The 17,125-nt window shown below is 55.3% G+C and overlaps 8 protein-coding genes across 8 annotated transcripts; 4 read left to right on the top strand and 4 right to left on the bottom strand.

Annotated features, from left to right (window-relative positions):
• The first annotated feature begins 6 nt into the window (after positions 1-6).
• BZA70DRAFT_274662 (Cys/Met metabolism PLP-dependent enzyme-domain-containing protein) lies at positions 7-1,520 on the top strand. Its single transcript, XM_064912013.1, has 2 exons — positions 7-329; positions 410-1,520. The coding sequence occupies exons 1-2, from the start codon at positions 80-82 to the stop codon at positions 1,414-1,416; spliced, it is 1,257 nt and encodes a 418-aa protein (XP_064769638.1). The 5' UTR covers positions 7-79; the 3' UTR covers positions 1,417-1,520.
• A 15-nt stretch (positions 1,521-1,535) lies between these two features.
• On the top strand, positions 1,536-5,003 carry BZA70DRAFT_108363 (Muniscin C-terminal mu homology domain-containing protein). The gene is made up of 3 exons (XM_064909388.1): positions 1,536-1,789; positions 1,895-2,810; positions 2,870-5,003. Exons 1-3 carry the CDS (start codon positions 1,748-1,750, stop codon positions 4,786-4,788), a joined length of 2,877 nt encoding a protein of 958 aa, XP_064769637.1. The 5' UTR covers positions 1,536-1,747; the 3' UTR covers positions 4,789-5,003.
• A 511-nt stretch (positions 5,004-5,514) lies between these two features.
• BZA70DRAFT_274658 (uncharacterized protein) lies at positions 5,515-7,463 on the top strand. Its single transcript, XM_064912012.1, has 2 exons — positions 5,515-5,991; positions 6,053-7,463. Exons 1-2 carry the CDS (start codon positions 5,730-5,732, stop codon positions 7,297-7,299), a joined length of 1,509 nt encoding a protein of 502 aa, XP_064769636.1. The 5' UTR covers positions 5,515-5,729; the 3' UTR covers positions 7,300-7,463.
• A 677-nt stretch (positions 7,464-8,140) lies between these two features.
• Positions 8,141-10,647, bottom strand: BZA70DRAFT_309444 (uncharacterized protein). Its single transcript, XM_064914885.1, has 3 exons — positions 10,465-10,647; positions 9,623-10,402; positions 8,141-9,225 (listed from the first exon to the last, which is right to left on the bottom strand). Exons 1-3 carry the CDS (start codon positions 10,487-10,489, stop codon positions 8,279-8,281), a joined length of 1,752 nt encoding a protein of 583 aa, XP_064769635.1. The 5' UTR covers positions 10,490-10,647; the 3' UTR covers positions 8,141-8,278.
• Positions 10,648-10,748: 101 nt separating this feature from the next.
• BZA70DRAFT_274650 (ribonuclease H2, subunit B) lies at positions 10,749-11,812 on the top strand. Its single transcript, XM_064912011.1, has one exon. The coding sequence runs from the start codon at positions 10,810-10,812 to the stop codon at positions 11,737-11,739; it is 930 nt and encodes a 309-aa protein (XP_064769634.1). The 5' UTR covers positions 10,749-10,809; the 3' UTR covers positions 11,740-11,812.
• Positions 11,813-13,331: 1,519 nt separating this feature from the next.
• On the bottom strand, positions 13,332-14,843 carry BZA70DRAFT_274644 (glycoside hydrolase superfamily). Its single transcript, XM_064912010.1, has one exon. It carries the CDS (start codon positions 14,657-14,659, stop codon positions 13,469-13,471), a length of 1,191 nt encoding a protein of 396 aa, XP_064769633.1. The 5' UTR covers positions 14,660-14,843; the 3' UTR covers positions 13,332-13,468.
• Positions 14,844-15,946: 1,103 nt separating this feature from the next.
• On the bottom strand, positions 15,947-16,418 carry BZA70DRAFT_266029 (uncharacterized protein; the record flags this gene model as incomplete). The annotated part of the gene is made up of 4 exons (XM_064911000.1): positions 15,947-15,958; positions 16,003-16,224; positions 16,279-16,291; positions 16,357-16,418. The coding sequence occupies 4 exons, from the start codon at positions 16,416-16,418 to the stop codon at positions 15,947-15,949; spliced, it is 309 nt and encodes a 102-aa protein (XP_064769632.1).
• On the bottom strand, positions 16,363-17,059 carry BZA70DRAFT_274642 (uncharacterized protein). The gene has a single exon (XM_064912009.1). It carries the CDS (start codon positions 16,915-16,917, stop codon positions 16,687-16,689), a length of 231 nt encoding a protein of 76 aa, XP_064769631.1. The 5' UTR covers positions 16,918-17,059; the 3' UTR covers positions 16,363-16,686.
• Between the last annotated feature and the right edge of the window lie 66 nt (positions 17,060-17,125).

Below are 17,125 nucleotides of genomic sequence, written 5' to 3'. Positions count from 1 at the left end.
AAATTCAATCTCGGCTTGGGATAAAGCTCCTCATCTTGCTCGTCTACCATCGTGCGTTTTTGCCCATAACCCCCCAAAAATGTCTTCAGAAAGCACAAACATAACAACCGAGGCGTTCCCGCCTTCGCCTGCGCCTTCGACGCCTCGCCCGGGCGGCTCGACCAAGAAGTACAAGATCGAGACCGAGATTGTGTACACCGAGTCGCCGGACCAGTACCGATCCTCGTCGGTGCCAATTTACCAGACCGCGACCTTCAAGCAGGCGTCGGGCACCGAGATGGGAGAGTACGATTATACGCGAAGTGGAAACCCCACGAGAACGCATCTTGGTACGTGTTATCTGTGTTTGAGCGTTCATTTGAGATGGGGTAGGTTGAGATTATGTTGACTGACTGACTGGTTTTATTAGAGCGCCATCTGGCTAAGATTATGAACGCCAATCGCGTTATGGCAGTTGCATCAGGAATGAGTGCGATGGACGTCATTGCGCGACTTCTACGACCTGGCGACGAAGTTATCGCCGGAGACGATCTTTACGGTGGCACCAACCGTCTTCTCAAATACCTAGCGACCAACGGCGATATCGTCGTCCACCACGTCGACACGACTGTGGTTGAGCGGGTGACTGAGAAACTCACAGACAAGACCGCGCTCGTTCTTCTCGAGAGCCCTACGAACCCGCTGATCAAGATCTGCGATATTCCTACTATCACCAAGCTCGTCAAGGAGAAGCGACCACAGACCATCGTTGCAGTCGATAACACGATGATGTCGCCGCTCGCAATGTCGCCACTAGAGTTTGGCGTAGATATTGTGTACGAGTCCGCTACCAAGTTCTTGAGCGGCCATCACGATCTCATGGCGGGCGTGATTGCTGTCAACGACGAGGAACTCGGAAACCGTCTCTTCTTCACTATCAACGCGACCGGCTGCGGTCTTGCGCCGTTTGACTGCTGGTTGCTTATGCGCGGAATCAAGACCCTTGCTATTCGTTTCGAGAAAGCCCAGTCTAATGCTCAATACGTCGCCGAGAGATTAGAAGCCGCCGGATTCAAGGTGCGTTTCCCCGGCTTGAAGTCACACCCGCAGTACGACCTGCACTGGACCATGGCTACCGGTGCCGGTGCCGTTTTGTCTTTTGAGACCGGCGACGTCGAGATCTCAGAGAAGATTGTCGAAGGTGCGCGACTATGGGGAATTTCCGTCTCGTTTGGCTGCGTCAACAGTTTGATCTCGATGCCGTGCAAGATGAGTCATGCGTCAATTGACCCTGAGGTTAGAAAGGCGCGCGCGCTGCCGGAGGACCTTATCAGACTCTGCGTCGGTATCGAGGACGCTGAGGATTTGGTCGATGACTTGGCTCATGCGATTGTGCAGGCCGGAGCCGCTAAGCCGGAGGCGTTTGAGAAGAAGTAGGTTGCGAATGTGCTATAAGTTTGGATATTGATGTTGCGGAGATGTGAAGTACGGCTACGGATTAAAAATGATCACAAATAAACACTGTACAATTATTCCAGCAGAAGCAGATCTGTATCTGATCTCGGTAGAGCGGGGTTCATTAGTCAGGATACGGCTAAGAACATTAATAAGTCACGTGTAGTTACATAATCAATACGGATGCGGGAACGTGCGGGCAAGCGAGCGATGGAACCTTGCGATGATTCGTTGAGGAAGCAGCGCAGCCAGCCAGCTTTTTTTCTCCACACATCGCCCTCGAACAATTGAGAGCTCCAACACCACCAGAGCAATGGATTCCTTATCGCGGTCTGAGTACGCGGACAAGATTTTGGTATGCTGTCGTCTTGCATTTGCGGTTCTGCCCCCGGGCGGGACTTGGGCGGTCAAGCCGGTGGGTTCCGGTGTAAATTACTCAACAGCTAACTCTTGATACCAGTCCTCGATTTCGCCGGCCGAGGCAGTCACTCTTTTGGGTGATCGGCTTCAGTATGCGCGCAAAGCTAATGAAGAGCTTGCTAATTGGATTGAGGAGCGCTACCGAATCGAGCTGGAGTACGCAACCGCGCTCGCAAAGCTCTCCTCCCGCAATATCTCAGCAGATGTTCAGGAAGCGGGCCTGGGTTCGTTCGCCGCCGTTTGGGGAAAAGTCGCAGAGTCGACAAATACCTTGGCGGGTGCGTCGCAGAGCTTTGCAAACAAGCTCCAGGCGGAGATTATCCATACCCTCAAGCGCCATGCTTCTTTGGACGGAGGAGACCGCGAGTGGTCCGAGATGCGCATGATCCAGACGAATCTCGCGACTTTGGCCGATGATGTTGCGTCTGCGGAGGAGAAGGTTGAAAAGTACAAGCGTAAGGGGTCGAGCAAGATTGCAAGCGCACATGCGGGCGTCAATGAGATTGTGGCCGAGTGGGACTCGCAGGCGCCTTTGGTGTTTGAGAAGCTGCAAGGCCTCGATGAGACGCGGCTCATGATGCTGAAAGACACTCTGACCAGATATCAGACCTCTGAGGTTGACAAGGCCCAGCGAATTGTCTCGATCTGCGAGGGAAATCTCAATGAACTGCTCTCGTTCGACCCCGCGGACGAGATCAAGATGTACGCCGTCCAGGTTCAGACGAACGGTCTTCCGCATAGAAGCACCCGCCAGACTTCGCTCGCCCTCGTCGGTACTCACGGAGCAGGCACTGGTAGCAGAGCAGCACCGCCACCTCCACCCCACGGACACGGCCGTCCCTCTTCGCAGCAGTTGCAGCAGGCTGCGGCCCGAACTAGCTCGCTTAACGCCCTTTCGTCGCCATCGTCGTCCAAGCGACGGTCGTCTGTGGCCACTGAAGATTCAGTAACGCCGGGTATCTCTCTCCTATCAAATTCATCAATTACAATGCAACGTGAACTAACTTTTATCTAGCTACACCAGGAAAGTCTAGATTCAACCGAATGTCGACAATACTGCGCAAGTCCGAGACCGGTGGCCGCCGCTTGTTTGGATCGTCAAAGGACAAGAAGAACAAGCACCATATGGAGCAGATTGATGTCCGCGAGTCGGCGGAGACCAGCAGTCTTGCTTCAAACCGGTCGTCGCAGTACGCAAGCTTCTCGGGCCCGACTGGTCGCAATACTACGAGCGGCGCGGTTCCGGTTGCGCCTGCGCAGGTTGTTCCTCCTGCGGCGATGACGCAGACGCCTAGCTATAGCTCTTCTGTGTTTAACAGTGGTATGAACGGCCACGGCGATGACCCGGATGCGATCAACATCATTGGCACGTCGCAAGCCCAGCAGCAGCAGCCGCAGCCCACAGTGACGAGCATTCCTACTCCTGCGGAACCAGCTGTTGCCGTGCGAGAGTCTGAGGTCGATGATGAGGGATACTCGATTCCTCCGCCGGTGGCCAAGGGCTCGGCAGTGGCTGAGATGGACGAGACGTATGGCGAGCTTCAGCAAGAGACGGGCCATGCTCTGGCGATTGACATCCAGTCGACGCCTCTGAAGGATGAGCAAGACGAGGAGCAGGCGGCACGTGAGCGTGTGGCGTCAAGCCTTCGGATGAAGCCTACGGTGGCAGCAAGCAGAAGCATGCGCGGCCGACGGGGCGAGAACGCCGCGTCGAAGCTGTATCCTGGCGGGGTGCCGAGCCTGGCTGGTGATGTTCCTGCGCTTCCTGTGGGTCTGACAAAGATCATGAACAATGGCCATGGTGTGCCACCACCGCCTCCGCCGGCATCGCACAGAGGATCGCTGGAGACTACACGGGTTGAAGAAAAGGCCCAGTCACCGGTGGAGAAGTCGCTGCCTCCAATTTCGCCGACTGAGGAGGACGAGTTCCATAATGCTTTGGAGGAGAGAGTGCCGACGCTGCCGGTTGCTGAGGACGAGAGTGCGCCTTTGACTGGTACGGCGGTGACGACCGAGAAGGAGATCTCTACTCCGGTCGTGGACGACGAGGGTGATGAGGATGAAGATGATGAGGAGGTGGAGACCGCAGAAGAGGAAGAGGAAGCTGTGGAGACGGCGGAGCCAGTGATCCCGATACTGCCGGATCTGACGTCGAGTATCGTGGAGACTGTGAATGTGTCACTTCACGGCGGCGAGCCGTCGCGGGTGCTGATTGTGGGCGACATTGCGCTTTCGTACTCGGGCTCTGCGACGAAGCCTGTTCCTCTGCGGTTGATGGGCACGGAGACTTTGGATCGCGTGCACCCGAGTGCGCAGGTGATTACATCGGTCGAGGACGACGACGACGAGGAGGACGGATATGTTTTGCATCCGGACCGGCTGTCGTCGGTGCCGACGATTACGTTCAAATACTCGGTTACGAACGCGGATTACGTGCCGATTATTGTGAAGCCGTCGTGGAAGTTTGAGCCCCACCAGACGTCGGTGATTATCCGGTACGTGCTGAATCCGTCGTATCCGGCGGAGGAGCTGGTGCTGAGCGACATGAGTTTGGTGGTGAGCATCGAGGGCGCGCCGGCGACGGCGGCGCAGAGTAAGCCGCCGGGAGTGTTCAACCGGGAGGCGGGACATTTGGCGATCGTGCTTACGTCTGCGGAGACGCCGGAGATCAGGCTACGCAAGGGCGTGGAAGGCAACGCGCTTGTGCGGTTCTGGACCGACGGGCAGGCGAAGGAGGGCAATGGCGGCCGCGGAGGAGTGAGCTTAGCGTTTAGATATGCGCCGGAGGACAGCGCGAGCGGATTGTTGGTTGAGATCAAGGACGCGGTGGATCAGAAGGAGAGCGACCCCTTTGCGGACGAGAGCGAGGGGGAGTGGGCGGCTGTGCCTGCGATTCGGAGTATTGTGAGCGGGATGTATTTTGCAAGCGAGTAAGTGGGAGTGAAGGGCGAAGCGAGGCGAGCAAGCGAGGAGGTGGTGGAAGGGGGTTAAGGAAGGAGAAGAGGAAGAAGTTAATTAGAGCTGTGTACTTTATCAATGTTTTCATTTATACTGTTTTGTCTGCTGTTGCTATGCTACAACCACTTTGAATGGTATGCCGAGTCCTAGTTTTGTTTTGTTTTGTTTTGATGTTTATGTTTTTGGAGAAGTAGATGTGAAATACGACAGCTGTTAATGTGATATAGCGAGGTCGAAGTAGCTGCGGGCTGCAAGGGCTGCAGGCTGCAGGCTGCTTTGGGTCCCAGGAAGTTGGTAGGGAGCGGTTAGTAAGGAAGCAGGGGAAGCAGATGAAGAAGGCAGGAGAAGGCGGACGCGTCTCTCACGCGTCGGGCGAGGGATTTAGGGAGATTTAGGGTTTCGAGTATGAAACTGAATTGTGTGTGGGCGAACGCGCCTGATTCAGGTAAAGAAGCGGGCGGAGAGTCTGGTTTATCTCAAACAGAGGAGATTGTTGCTGAAATATGTAGTTTCTATTCTTTTGAAACTGTTATAGCAACAACTTCTTCTAGCAAGGGCGGATCAGGGCAAAGAGAGCAGCGAGCAGGCGACGCTGTGATCCGGATCACGAATGCGGGTGGAATGTGAGCCGCAGCCCCTGTCGCGTCTCTGGGTTTTGGCTCTCGCAGGTTGCCCCTTGTCGACCGATTTCTATCTCGCTCTGCTCCTTCTCTTCTTCTTCCTCTTCCTTCCTCACATCTCCTCTTTCTCGCGCCCGCACACGCACATCCACACTCCTTTCCTTTCTTGTTCCTCCTCAGTCTCTCATTAGCATCTTCTGTTCCCGTCCGCGCTCAGTTCGCCCGCAAGAACCACTCGTTCTCTTCATTCGCCGCGTGTTTTTCCCGATCTACGTTCCCTAGAAACCCCCGTCGCAAATGTCTCCCCACCACTCCCACGGTGCCCATGCCCGTCCCAAGCTGGATCTCAAGAAGCGCTCGTTCGCAGAGACCTTCGACGGCCATGATTCCCATGCCGACTTTGCCATGCAGCGACCGGCTTTTGCCCAGATCAAGAAGCCCGTCGTTCGCCGCCAGATTCTCACTGTTTACCAGACACTGACTGTCACGCGTGCTACCCCGGCCGCGACCTCCACTGCCACCGCTACCGCCATCGGCAAGGCTGTCTCTGCCCAGGACGGTAAGTTACTTCTTTGATACGTAAAACTTCATTTCTTGTTTTTGTGCTAACACGCGTCTAGCCGTCGAGAGCACGCTCGCCGCCTCGTCCGCCACCTCGTCCGTCGCCGCCGCCCTGACCACTTCCTCAGTCGCCGCCACGACCCTAGTCACTCTCACCAAGTCCATCTCCGCTACCTCCTCTTCCGCCACTGCCTCCTCGACCACTGCTGACTCGAACGTGCTCTCCTCGACCGGATCGACCGACACTGGCTCGTCTTCATCAGCCGAGAACTCCGGCTCTCTGACTGCTGGCGCCCGAGCGGGAATCGCCATCGGCGTGATCGCTGGTGCGTTCATTATCTTTGCTCTGGCGTTCTTCCTTGTTCGTCGCCGCCGGGTCGCGCGTGAAGCGCAGGAGGCCGCGTTTGTCGAGAAATCGGTGTCGCTGCCGTCTGAGTCTGCCGCGCCCCCTGCACTCCCTGCCGTTGCCCATGTCAACACCAAGGCCCCTCGTCTGTCGATCCGTGTTTCGCGCCCTGTCAGCGGTCTCTTGCCTCTCTCTCTTCTCTCTGGACGTGCTACGCGCACTTCGACTGGTGCTATCGGACAGGACAGCAGACCTCTTGCGAGCGACGCTGATTCCCTCCGCTCTTCTACCGGATCGTTCGAGTCGTTCAAGAAGGAGCTCGCTACGCTTTCTTCGTCGCCTTCGTCTGCGTCTTCCTACACTTCCTCCGTCTCTTCTGACTCGGGCTCGCTATCGTCTACGTCGTCTTCTCCTGTCATGGTCGTCCCTGCTCCTGCTGATAACGCTGCCGCTGTTGCCGCCGCTGCTACCGCTGCCTCTCCACTGCCCGATATCCCTGCCGACGCCGCGTCCTCGACTTCGAACGTCCACCGCGCGACCATGGACTTTGTTCCCTCGATGCACGACGAGCTTGCGCTCAAGGAAGGCCAGCTCGTGCGTGTGCTGCACGAGTACGACGACGGCTGGGCGCTCTGCGTCAAGCTCGACCGCTCCGCGCAGGGCGTCTGCCCGCGCTCATGCCTCTCTGTGCGTCCCTTGCGCCCGCGACCAAAACGCGGCGTGAAGAGCCAGCAGACACAAAGACAGGCGGTTGCGCAGTCGCCGACGCCGATGCCGCAGACTGTCGCGGGCCGGAGTAGGCCCATGAGCGGCGAGCGACTGATCACCTTGCCTGCGATCAACACCGAGGCCGCGAACACGTTCCCGTCTTCGAGCGCAGGCAAGGTCGAGAGAAAGCCTGAGACGCCGACGATCCAGGTCTTTGCGCCGGATGCGGAGAAGCCCTTTGAGGTCGCATGATTTACTGATGTGAATCAGTGAGATTATCTTTTTGGTTTCTCTCTAATTTCTCTTTCCCTTTTTTATTTCGGTGCTTTTGGCGGGTTTCTTATTTCATGTATTTCAAGTGATTGTATTTTTCATGTTTTTTGGGCTTTTTTGCGACTATCCACTAATTTTGTGTGCCGTGTTATGTACGCTTCTTCCTCACTCTCTCCACTCTCTTTGTCTCTGCTCTCTTTTCCTCAACGGCTCTCGCAACGGTTTTCCTCTTCTCAAGCCTGATGATCTCGTGATATCCATGCTTCTCCAACTCTCGTTCATTGTTTTGTTTACATGTGAATATGCACACATGTGACAGTCACTCTCTTTGATTACATTTTGGCAGGGGGGTGCATGAATATGCATCTACGTGTGTGTGTGCTCTTTTTGATCTCGATCCCCTCCCTGTCAACTCACGCTCTCTTTCCACTCTTGTTGTTGTGCGCAACAGTTACTCTCATTTTTGTCTCTTTTATCACGATCATTGTTTGCTTTTTGATTTTTTTTTTTGGAGGAAAACCGTTGACGAGAAGATTTACACGAGGAATGCGATGCGCGCGACGAAGAAGAGGAAGAAAGATGAAGAAGCAAAATAGATATGTTGAATTTATGACAATGAGATGAGCTTTATCTTTATTCTCCTTTTCCTTTTTCCTCTTTCTCCTTGATCCTGTTTTTGTCATCCCCTTTTCTTCTCCTTATCCAAGCGTCCTTTAGTTTAGTGAGACAAAATACCACGCGCCGTTTCGCGTTTGTTTACCGAATTCTTTTAAACTTCTAAAATAGAGTTTGTGAGTCAGGGATGTCAAACGCGTGGTTTGGCTCGTGCGGCGGGCATTCCATTCCAGCAGGGGGTTTGGATGGTTGCCAGGGGAACGAACGCGGTGTTGCTGAGAACGTGGATGGAGGATGCTTGGATATTTGGTATATACAACCCAAGATAATGATATGGTAAATGCTACAGACCGCCTCTCCGATACCTCTTCTGGGGCAATTCATACCCCAACTCCTCCACCTCGCCCTTAAACCCCCCAAACCCTCCTCCTCCCCTCTTCTTCCTCCCGCCCTGCCCGTCCGCAGGAACAAGAACCTGCTTCCCATCCGGCATCCGCACAAGCACACTACTCCGCCCATCCGCCATCCGCGGCGCAAAGTACGGCGTGCCTTTATTCAGATCCGCGCGCCGCGAGGTATTCCGCTTCGCCGCGAGCTCGATGTGGAATTCGCAGTAGTCGGTGCGCGAGGTGCATACCCAGTTTGCGCAGGGCTGCTGTTTCTTTGTGAGGGCTTTGCACAGGCCGAAGTCACGCGCGCGGCCGAGCTCGAGGACTTCGTCGTCGGGTTGGTCGAGGTTTATCCTGAACCCGCGCTGCTGCTGCTGCTGCTGCTGTGACTGTTGCTTGGGCGCCCACACGCCGGGGTTGTAGACAGCAATTAAATCCCCGACCCGTAGTTTCCACAACTTCTCGACCTGCGGGCCACACACAAACAAATCGATCTCGACGCGGAGATCGGTCAGCGTGACGATAAAGTAGCGCCGTCGCTTGCGGTCCTGCTCGGCTCGTTCGTGGTCGTCGTCCGCGTCGGGCCCGTCTTGCTGGCGCTTGAGTTCCTCTTTCGTGCGCTGCCGACGCACGCGCGCGTGGTACTGCCTAAACGTCTCGTCGATCCCGGCTTTCGCGTTCGCCGCGTCGCGAATAATCCGCGCCTCATCCACCTTCCCCATCTTCTCCTTCTCACTCTCACTCTTGTCCCGCTCCCGCTCGCGATCGACGACGAACTGCGGCTTGCGCATGTACATCATCCCGCTCTTGCGCGCGACAACACCAAGCACAGCCCAGTCCGGCCACGCGGGCGGATCGTATTCTGGCGGCGAAATCGCCTTGCAGAGGCCAGACACCGAGACTACGGTCTTGTGCGCGAGCGCGCGCGCGACGGCGGCGGCGGGGGTGTGCCGCGTGGTGAGGTAGAGGTTTGTGTGCGGGTCGTAGAGGTCGTCGTCGTCGTCGTCGGCGGCGGAGGTGGTGGGGGGAGGCGCGGAGGTGGGGAGTGTGGTGTCGGAGGAGGAGAGGGGGGTGTTGATGATGGGAAGAGGGGGTCGGTTGGTAGCGGAGGTTCGATGTCGAGGTCGGATTCAGAGTCGCTGCTGGGTTCGGGCGGTGGTTGCGGGTGCTTCTTGTCTTTAGTGATGCTGACCGACACTGCGTCTTTCAGAGGTTCAGACCTGCCCTCCCGCTGCATCTTCCTAATCCTCAAAAAATTATCCGCAAAAGAAGTCTTCCTCCCCCCTCCTCCTCCCCACCCTTCCTCCTCTCCGCCTCCCCACCACTCCTGACAACGCTCCCGCGCTTCAACTCCCGCGTCTCCCGCGTAGACCGTAACCCGACCGTCGGCGCCTGAATCTTCTTCTTCGCCGCCGCGTCCTCCACCATCGCGCGCTCGATCCCATGCTTTATACTCCGCGCCGTCATATCCTTCCCCCCTCGCGCGCGACTCAAATTCACATCGCCCGCGCTCCGACCGACGTCCAGCCCCAGCAGCACGCGCGCTTTCACCGGCGACGGCGATTTCGGCACTTGTATCTCCTCTTCTGGTGCTGAATAGTCATCGGTATGCGACTGCGAGGTGCGCGCGCGGAGGATGGAGCTGGCGATGGCGGGGGAGTAGGCACTAAGTTTTCTGCGCTTGATGATTTCTGCGGAGAGAAGTTTGCGTTCGCTGGGGGAGAGCTGGAGTGGTCTGTTGTCTTTGTCTTTATCCTGGCGACGGGAGTTGTCTCTATCCTGCCGACGGGACGGGGGGGTCGGTGTCGCGGCGATGATGTCGAGCTGCTGCTGCGATGATGATGACCGCGGCGTTTCTTGGACTACCAGCTCGTCATCTTGCGTAATCACTGCAACAGCGCGTTTCCGAGGCGGCGGGGTAGCAGGCGCAAGAACAGCATCAGCCGCTGCTGTCGAAGAAGAAGAAGAGGATGATTTCAGAGCAAGTCGTTTCCGCCGTCTGATTTCAGCTAGTTGTAGTTTTGCCTCGAGTTCTTCTCGTTCTGCGCGGGCTTTTGCGAGGCGGAGTTGTTGGATTTCTGTATATTAGTTAGTTTGTACTGTTAAGAAAGAAGGAGAGTAGAGAGAGGAAGAGAGATACCTTCCTCGTCATCTGAGGAATCCATGATGCACAATCTAAACACAACAACAAAACACAAACACAAATGCAAGAGAATAAATGTATATATGCAAGTAAACCCCAACTACTCAAAACTACCACTCAAAAGCAGCAACTCAAACAATTTTTCTCCTCTGCAGATGGGAAACAGAAGAAGAAGACGCGAGCAAAGGGAGGAGAAAGCAGAGAGGGATTTTAAGGTTTTGGTGTTTGTGGTTTTGACGCGTTCGTTTGTCCCAACGCGTTTTTGTAGTTTACCTGTTTATGTTTTTGAGCAGCAGCAGCATCGATTAGAAGAACAAACAAAGAATAAAAGAGCAAGAGAAGATGTCGCGGGTTTTGTTAATACCGGAGATTGAGTCGTCAGCAGCACAGAAGAGCTCGATAATAACACTACCACATCCAGCAACCTCGCAACCGACGCGCTTCCTCTTCACGCAACCCCAATGCCACCTCTCCGAGCTCACGAGCGTGACCAGCGACGACCCATGCTCCACCATTCTCTCTACTTCAGACGACGACGACAGCGAGCAGACAAGAGGAAGCATAATTTCCTCCGGCGAGATCATTGTCGCGACGGCGGTGAGCCCGCTGTTTTTGCTGCTGCCCGCGCTGGCTAAACATGCGCAGCAGTATCGCACGTGGGAGGATCTGTCCGACACGCTTGTGTCGTCTGCGGCAGGGTTTACGGTCCTCTTACCCACGCTCGAGCGGTACCTCGCAGGGATCACAGACACGACCGAGCCCGCGCCAGGGATGGTGTGCTACCGGCTCAACAAGGACAAGCTATTTACGAAACTGGACGGGCTCGCGACAGAGATGGGGAGTCGGTTGCCGACTGCGGTGGCGCGGAATGAGGTCGGGCGGGTGCTACAGCGTGCGCGAGCGAGTGACGAGCGCGCGCCAGAGGAGATGTACGCGCGCGCGAGGAAGGGGGTCGCGGTGCGGGTGCTGTGCGCGCGGTTTGTGTGTGCAGAGTTGGCGCGTGAGTTTGAGGCGCGGGTGGCGGATGACGGGGAGTTGGCGGGGTACATTTCGAGACTGAAGAAGGAGCGGGAGGAGGAGATGGAGAGACACCAGATGCTGTCGAGCAGTGTGGGCGGGAAGCGGACGCGGTTTGAGGCCGAGGACGACGAGGTGCGGAAGGGGAAGGGGACGAAGGCGAAGAAGGCGGCAGTTGGGGCCGGGGTGCGACGGTTGATGAAGGCGGATAGAAGTGGGATGAGCAGGCTGGATACGTTTTTCAAGAAGAAGTAGTAGTTAGAGGAGGAGAAGATTTACAGAATTCCCGATTGGGAAGGGAAATAAATTAAATGACTCTTATTCTCTGGATGTTGGTTCTCTAAAAGGGGCTCGGTCTGCTTATAAGCAGATGCTCGTCCATCGACCGGATCCTTACTCGTTCTCTCTGTTCTGTCTGCCTGTTCTGATACTGCTTGTTATAACGACAGCTATAACTACTTTTACAGCCTACTAAGATCGTCGAAGATGCATTCGTCCTTTGTGCGTGCTCTGGCTCGCAAGGTCCGTCAGCGCCTGCCGGATCAGCAGTGCTTGGTATGCGGCCGCCAGCTCACCCCGAACGAGCTTTTCTACTGCAAGCGATGTGAGTGTGCTGTTGTTATTAATGACTGAAGAGATACTGATGAGAATGATGTAGGCCGCTAGCAGAACAGAAGAAGAGAAGAAGTTATAGCAGAAGATTGAAGTAGTCATTGATGGATCTAGCTCATTGATCCATCTCGCTCGCTCTGTATTATTATTGTCATTATCATATCATTAGCATGCGGCCAGAGAGCCAGAAAGGATTACCAAAAGCATGAAGACTGAAGGAGGAGGTCAAGACCCCTGCTTCTGATGGCGTCCTGGTTGTATTTTATCATTGCTTAATATCAGAATAACATATGCCCGTAAACAGCAACTGTATCTGCCCGACACCACGTCTTACAACAGATCAACAGATCATCAGTAACTCAGCACCTGTTCTGTTCTAATACTATCCTGTTCACTATCTATCAAATACCGTTGCTATCTCCTCTGATCTGCGGATCTGCGCAGGGCACACACGTGGACAGGAACCCTAATCCGACGAGAGCCAAAGAAGAAGCCTTAGTCCGAGTCGCGTGCGGGCTAAGCGCGCGGTTGGTTTTGAACTCTAAATTTTAATTGTGTTTTGGGCGATCGAGGAGATTTGATTCTTGTTGATTTAATTGATTTGCTTTCTACTTAAACCTCCTCTTCTTCCTTCTCTTCTTCTCTACTTCCTGCTACTATCTGCTACTACTGCTACTGCTACTGCTACTGCTATCATCACCACTTCTACTCTACTCACTACTACTACTCCTACTCCTACTCCTACTTCTACAATGCCCCGCTTCGCAAGACTAAAACGCGTCGTCTGCCATCGTCGCTGCCTCAAATGCGGTGTGGTCATTACAACCCCCTACGGTTGCTACTGCGAGAGTGAGTCTCTCTTCTACTCTACTCTACTTCTACTCTTCTTTTCTCTCATCTAACTCTTCACAGAATGCACTTAATCTCTCCTCCTCCTCCTCCTCCTCTCTCTGCATTCCGGCTGGATCCGTAACCCCACCTCCATCTTCCTTGCTCTTTTCTCTGCTCACAGCGGCGTTGGTATCCTTGCTTCTTTCTTCCCTTCTCCTAGCAATCAAAATCAATATACATCTCACACCAAAGGCCTGTTTCATTCTCCTCCTGCTAATAAACCCCTCGCTTAGACTAATAATCTAACTCCTCGCTATGCTTATATTTTCCTCTTTCGGCCCAATTTATCCTCTGTAGAGAGAGAAAGATAATAATAATGCCTAAACACTATGCATGAGTTTAATTGACGTCTATTCCCAAACTCCATACCAAAACCCAGATATCTAACAGTAAACAAGAAACAAGAAACAAAAAACAAAACAAGGCATTATCTCGCAGAAAAATATCTCTGCTTCATCAACTTCAGCTTCTCGCGACTCTTTTAAGACAACTGTCGCGCCAGATGCTCAACCAGATGAGCCCCCAAAACATGCGGTTCCCTCTTCGCGACCGCCGCCCGTCTCCGCCGGACATGAACCGCCTCGTCCGCGCGTCTGTGCATCATCATCTTCTTGCTGCTACTGCTCTCCGTCATATCCGAGAGCGAGAACCCGCACTGCGAAGGATACTCGCGGTCCGTCAGCGGCTGCGGAATCCACCCCTGCTCGACGCCCTTGATGAAGTTCCACAGCCCCGGTCCGGCCTGGGACCAGAAGAAGTAGCCGGACCCCTTGCCTTCCCAGACGTCCATCTGCGCCTCGACAAACTTGCGCACGAACGCGGTCACGTCGGACGTCCACGTCGCCTGGTCGTCCGTCACGCACGAGCACCCGTCCTCGTCGCAGGACGTTCCCGCGGAAGAACTGCCGTTGCTGAAAAAGCACACGTTCACGGCCGCTGACCATTCGCCGACGTACGTAGGCATGTAGTCGTTCGACGCGCTGATCTCGTTCGCCTGCGAACACACGTTCTCGATATGTCCGTCGCCGTCGAGCGATGTCTGCGAGTCGTCAAAGACCTGGTATCTGTGCGTGTCGATCCCCAGCAGCTGCTGCGACGAGCCGTCGGAGGACGAGGAGGCGCCGACGGTGCTCGGCATGTCTTGCCAGTACGACAGGTCCTCGAACGAGTCGTGCATGATGATCATCAGGTCCTGGTTATCTGTCAACGCCGCGCGCGCGGACGCGTAGGCGTCGATGTAAAACTGCCGCGTGACCTCGACGTCGTTATTCCCCCACGAGATCGGCTCGTTCACGAGCTCGATCGCGACTACAGTGTTAGCGTAGTCCGAGCCAGAGTACTTCGCCGCCATCGTCGTCAGCACCGAGATCGTCTGGTTGATGTTTCCCTCGCCCGTCTGCCAATCGACCGAGCCCTCGTGCCCGGAATTGTCGTATCCGTTCTGCGACCCGGGAGCGCCGTGCAAGTCAACCCAGACCTTCATGCCCGCGCTCTGCGCCCACCCGATCGCCTGGTCGAGGTAATCCTGCGCGCCGTAGACGTACGGTGAGATCGAGCTCGCGTCGTCGACGAACGACCAGTACCCGATCGGGATGCGCAGCGCGGTCAGGCCGTACGAGGCAAGCGTGTTGACGGTGTCCTGCGTGAACCAGGTTTCCCAGTGGGTTTTCATCGCGGCGGAGGCGGCGTCGCCGAGCGCGTCGCAGAGCGTGTACTCGTCTACTGCGTCGGAGGCGAGGGCCCAGAGGTCGTCGGCGCCGCCGAGCCATTGCTCGAGTACGAGCCAGCCGCCGACGTTGATGCCGCGGATGGTCGAGGAGGAGGAGGAGGAGGAGGAGGAGGAGGAGGAGGAGGAGGTGGTGGTGGTGGTGGTGGAGGCGGTGGTAGAGGTCGAGGAGGAGGAGGAGGAGGAGGTGGTGGTGGCGGCGGTGGAGTCGTCGGAGGCATAGGAAGTCGTGGTCGAGTCCATGATGCCAATCACGTATGTTGTGCTCGCGTCCGCATACACCATCGTCGTTGTCTCTTCAGAGGAGGAGGAGGAGGAGGAGGAGGAGGTAGAAGTCACGGTGGACAAAGTGGTAGGAGTAGTCGCGACCGCAGCAGTGGTGGTGGGCGCAGTAGTGGTAGGAGTAGTCGTCGCAGCATCACCAGCAGTGTAGGTCGTCGACGGCAAGGCATAGACGGTGGTATCCTGGTCCGCTGCCGCGGCGGTCGAGGTCGGAGTATCGTCGAGATACGAAACGTAGACGGTCTCGAGCACAGTGACGACGACGTCGTCCCAGTCGTCAGGGTTAGCGACGGGCAGCGCCGAAGCCAGCGAGGGAAGCAGGTAAAAAGCCGCAAGAGCAGCGCCGGCGGTGCGGGAAGAGAAGCGCATTGCGGACGAGGTTGCGAGATGTATACCGAGATGAGGAAGGAGATTCAACGCAGAGCGGGCGATCGGAGCGCTTTATAGTCGACCGCCTGACAGGGTCCCGGTCCCGGTACCGGTATTCGAGCGCGATGAGGGCGGAAAGTCGAAACCTGCGTAGATTTCTCTTTGGTTATTGTCTGTCCGGTCCTCTGCCCAGCCACGGTGCGGCTCAAACCAGGGGTAGGTACCCATTTCAGGCCCGAGTGGCTGGGTTCCTGCGCAGGACGGGCGACGTGGCTTGGCCCGACGAGGCTGGAGGCTGGGCCGCAAACCGCTCGAGGACCGGTGGACGCGCGTGGCTCTTGATCGAGACTTGGGATGGCTGGCGGGTGTCTTGATCTGCTCAATCATACCAGATGTCAGGCAATCTTTTATTAATGGTTTTTTTGGTATCTCATATGCCGTGAAGTGGTAATAGATAGACTAGGGACCATCGGAGCCGGAGGGATAAAAGAATACAGTTCAGGCGGTGCGGCGCAGGGGCAGTTGGGAGAACGAAGAACGCGCGCACAGAAAAATAAAAGACTGAAGGGGTTCGACTGGCTACTATCGCAGAGACTACGAGCAGCACAGCAGAAGCACAAGCAGCTGAGAAGTGCTACGTGCGTATATTCTCTGTAAACTGCACGTCGCATATCCGTCCGTGTGGCGGACGGGTGGATGAGGCAGTCGAGGACACCGTTGGACGCGCGCGTGTACATCAGCGACAGAGGAGGAGAGGCTGAGGTGAGGACGCGACAGACGGAATCCTGCGGCCGCTCACCGGCGCGCGCCGTCACATTGCTCGCGGAGATATCTGCGCTGCCCTTCATTCTGTTGCTGTTCTTTGCAGATTATTTTATTGCTATATCATTGTTGTTTGTAGATGGCAGACTTACTCGAGTAGTTGTACTGTCAGTGCGCAGAAGAACAAGCCAAGCTCGAGCCCGGCTGACGCGTTCCCGCACTCACCTTACACACCGAGCAGCAGCAGCAGCAGCAGCAGCAGCAGCAGCAGGCAGACGTGGAGTCGTTTCATGACCCGAGCAGCTTAAAACCCGCACTGCACAAAGCTGCTCGTTTGTTCAGTGAACTCTTATTTAGCATAGACTCACATGACCTGCTCCTGCTTCTACCTGTCTGCAGGCAATCAAGATACCCCATCGAGTCTTGATTGCTCCCAACCCTCTCTCCATCTCCATCCCATTCACTTCATAATACATCTCAGATACAATTCTTCTATATATCCTCTAATCAAACACACACACTCATCACCTCCTCATCCTCAACAACTGTTCAAATAATCATCATGCGTGGACGCGTAAGCTGCACGACGGGGCTGGTCTCCCACGCACCATCCTCCTTCCACCACCGCTGCTCTTTCCTTTTCCTTTCCCCCCCACAGCCCTTGCATCGTACTTCCTCCCTTGTATGAAACAAACTGACTGTACAGAAAACAAGAAAAGAAAAGAGAGAATTGCGAATCCCGAATCACACGGAAAGCGAAAACTGCCGAACCGAAGGGGACGCCAAGTCATTAGTCAGTCAGTCAAGTCAAGTCAGTCAAGTCAGTCAAGTCAGTGTCAGATCAGTGTCAACGATAATCAGCCATTTCTTCGTTCCGCGATTCCACTCAAAACTACTAAACAACACCCACCAGACCACAAAAAAAATCCCTGCTATTTATTTTCTATAATAACAGATAGTAAAATAAAATGAAAAAAAAAAAAAAAAAAAAAAAACCGC

Source organism: Myxozyma melibiosi (genome assembly GCF_037950935.1).
Source record: "Myxozyma melibiosi strain Phaff 52-87 chromosome Unknown BZA70scaffold_2, whole genome shotgun sequence".
NCBI classification, from domain to species: Eukaryota; Fungi; Ascomycota; class Lipomycetes; order Lipomycetales; family Lipomycetaceae; genus Myxozyma; species Myxozyma melibiosi.
Note: the sequence above shows the minus strand (reverse complement) of the source record. Positions and strands in the feature narration are given on the sequence as shown.

Coding starts and splice junctions, on each gene's coding strand:
- BZA70DRAFT_274662 (XM_064912013.1), top strand. CDS start 80: ATGTCTTCAGAAAGCACAAACATAACAACCGAGGCGTTCCCGCCTTCG. Junction 330..409: donor CCCCACGAGAACGCATCTTG/GTACGTGTTATC, acceptor TGGTTTTATTAG/AGCGCCATCTGGCTAAGATT.
- BZA70DRAFT_108363 (XM_064909388.1), top strand. CDS start 1,748: ATGGATTCCTTATCGCGGTCTGAGTACGCGGACAAGATTTTG. Junction 1,790..1,894: donor AGTACGCGGACAAGATTTTG/GTATGCTGTCGT, acceptor TCTTGATACCAG/TCCTCGATTTCGCCGGCCGA. Junction 2,811..2,869: donor TGAAGATTCAGTAACGCCGG/GTATCTCTCTCC, acceptor ACTTTTATCTAG/CTACACCAGGAAAGTCTAGA.
- BZA70DRAFT_274658 (XM_064912012.1), top strand. CDS start 5,730: ATGTCTCCCCACCACTCCCACGGTGCCCATGCCCGTCCCAAGCTGGAT. Junction 5,992..6,052: donor GGCTGTCTCTGCCCAGGACG/GTAAGTTACTTC, acceptor ACACGCGTCTAG/CCGTCGAGAGCACGCTCGCC.
- BZA70DRAFT_309444 (XM_064914885.1), bottom strand. CDS start 10,489: ATGGATTCCTCAGATGACGAGGAAG. Junction 10,403..10,464: donor TTCCTCAGATGACGAGGAAG/GTATCTCTCTTC, acceptor ACTAATATACAG/AAATCCAACAACTCCGCCTC. Junction 9,226..9,622: donor GGAGGCGGAGAGGAGGAAGG/GTGGGGAGGAGG, acceptor ACAAGACCGTAG/TCTCGGTGTCTGGCCTCTGC.
- BZA70DRAFT_274650 (XM_064912011.1), top strand. CDS start 10,810: ATGTCGCGGGTTTTGTTAATACCGGAGATTGAGTCGTCAGCAGCACAG.
- BZA70DRAFT_274644 (XM_064912010.1), bottom strand. CDS start 14,659: ATGAAAACCCACTGGGAAACCTGGTTCACGCAGGACACCGTCAACACG.
- BZA70DRAFT_274642 (XM_064912009.1), bottom strand. CDS start 16,917: ATGACTTGGCGTCCCCTTCGGTTCGGCAGTTTTCGCTTTCCGTGTGAT.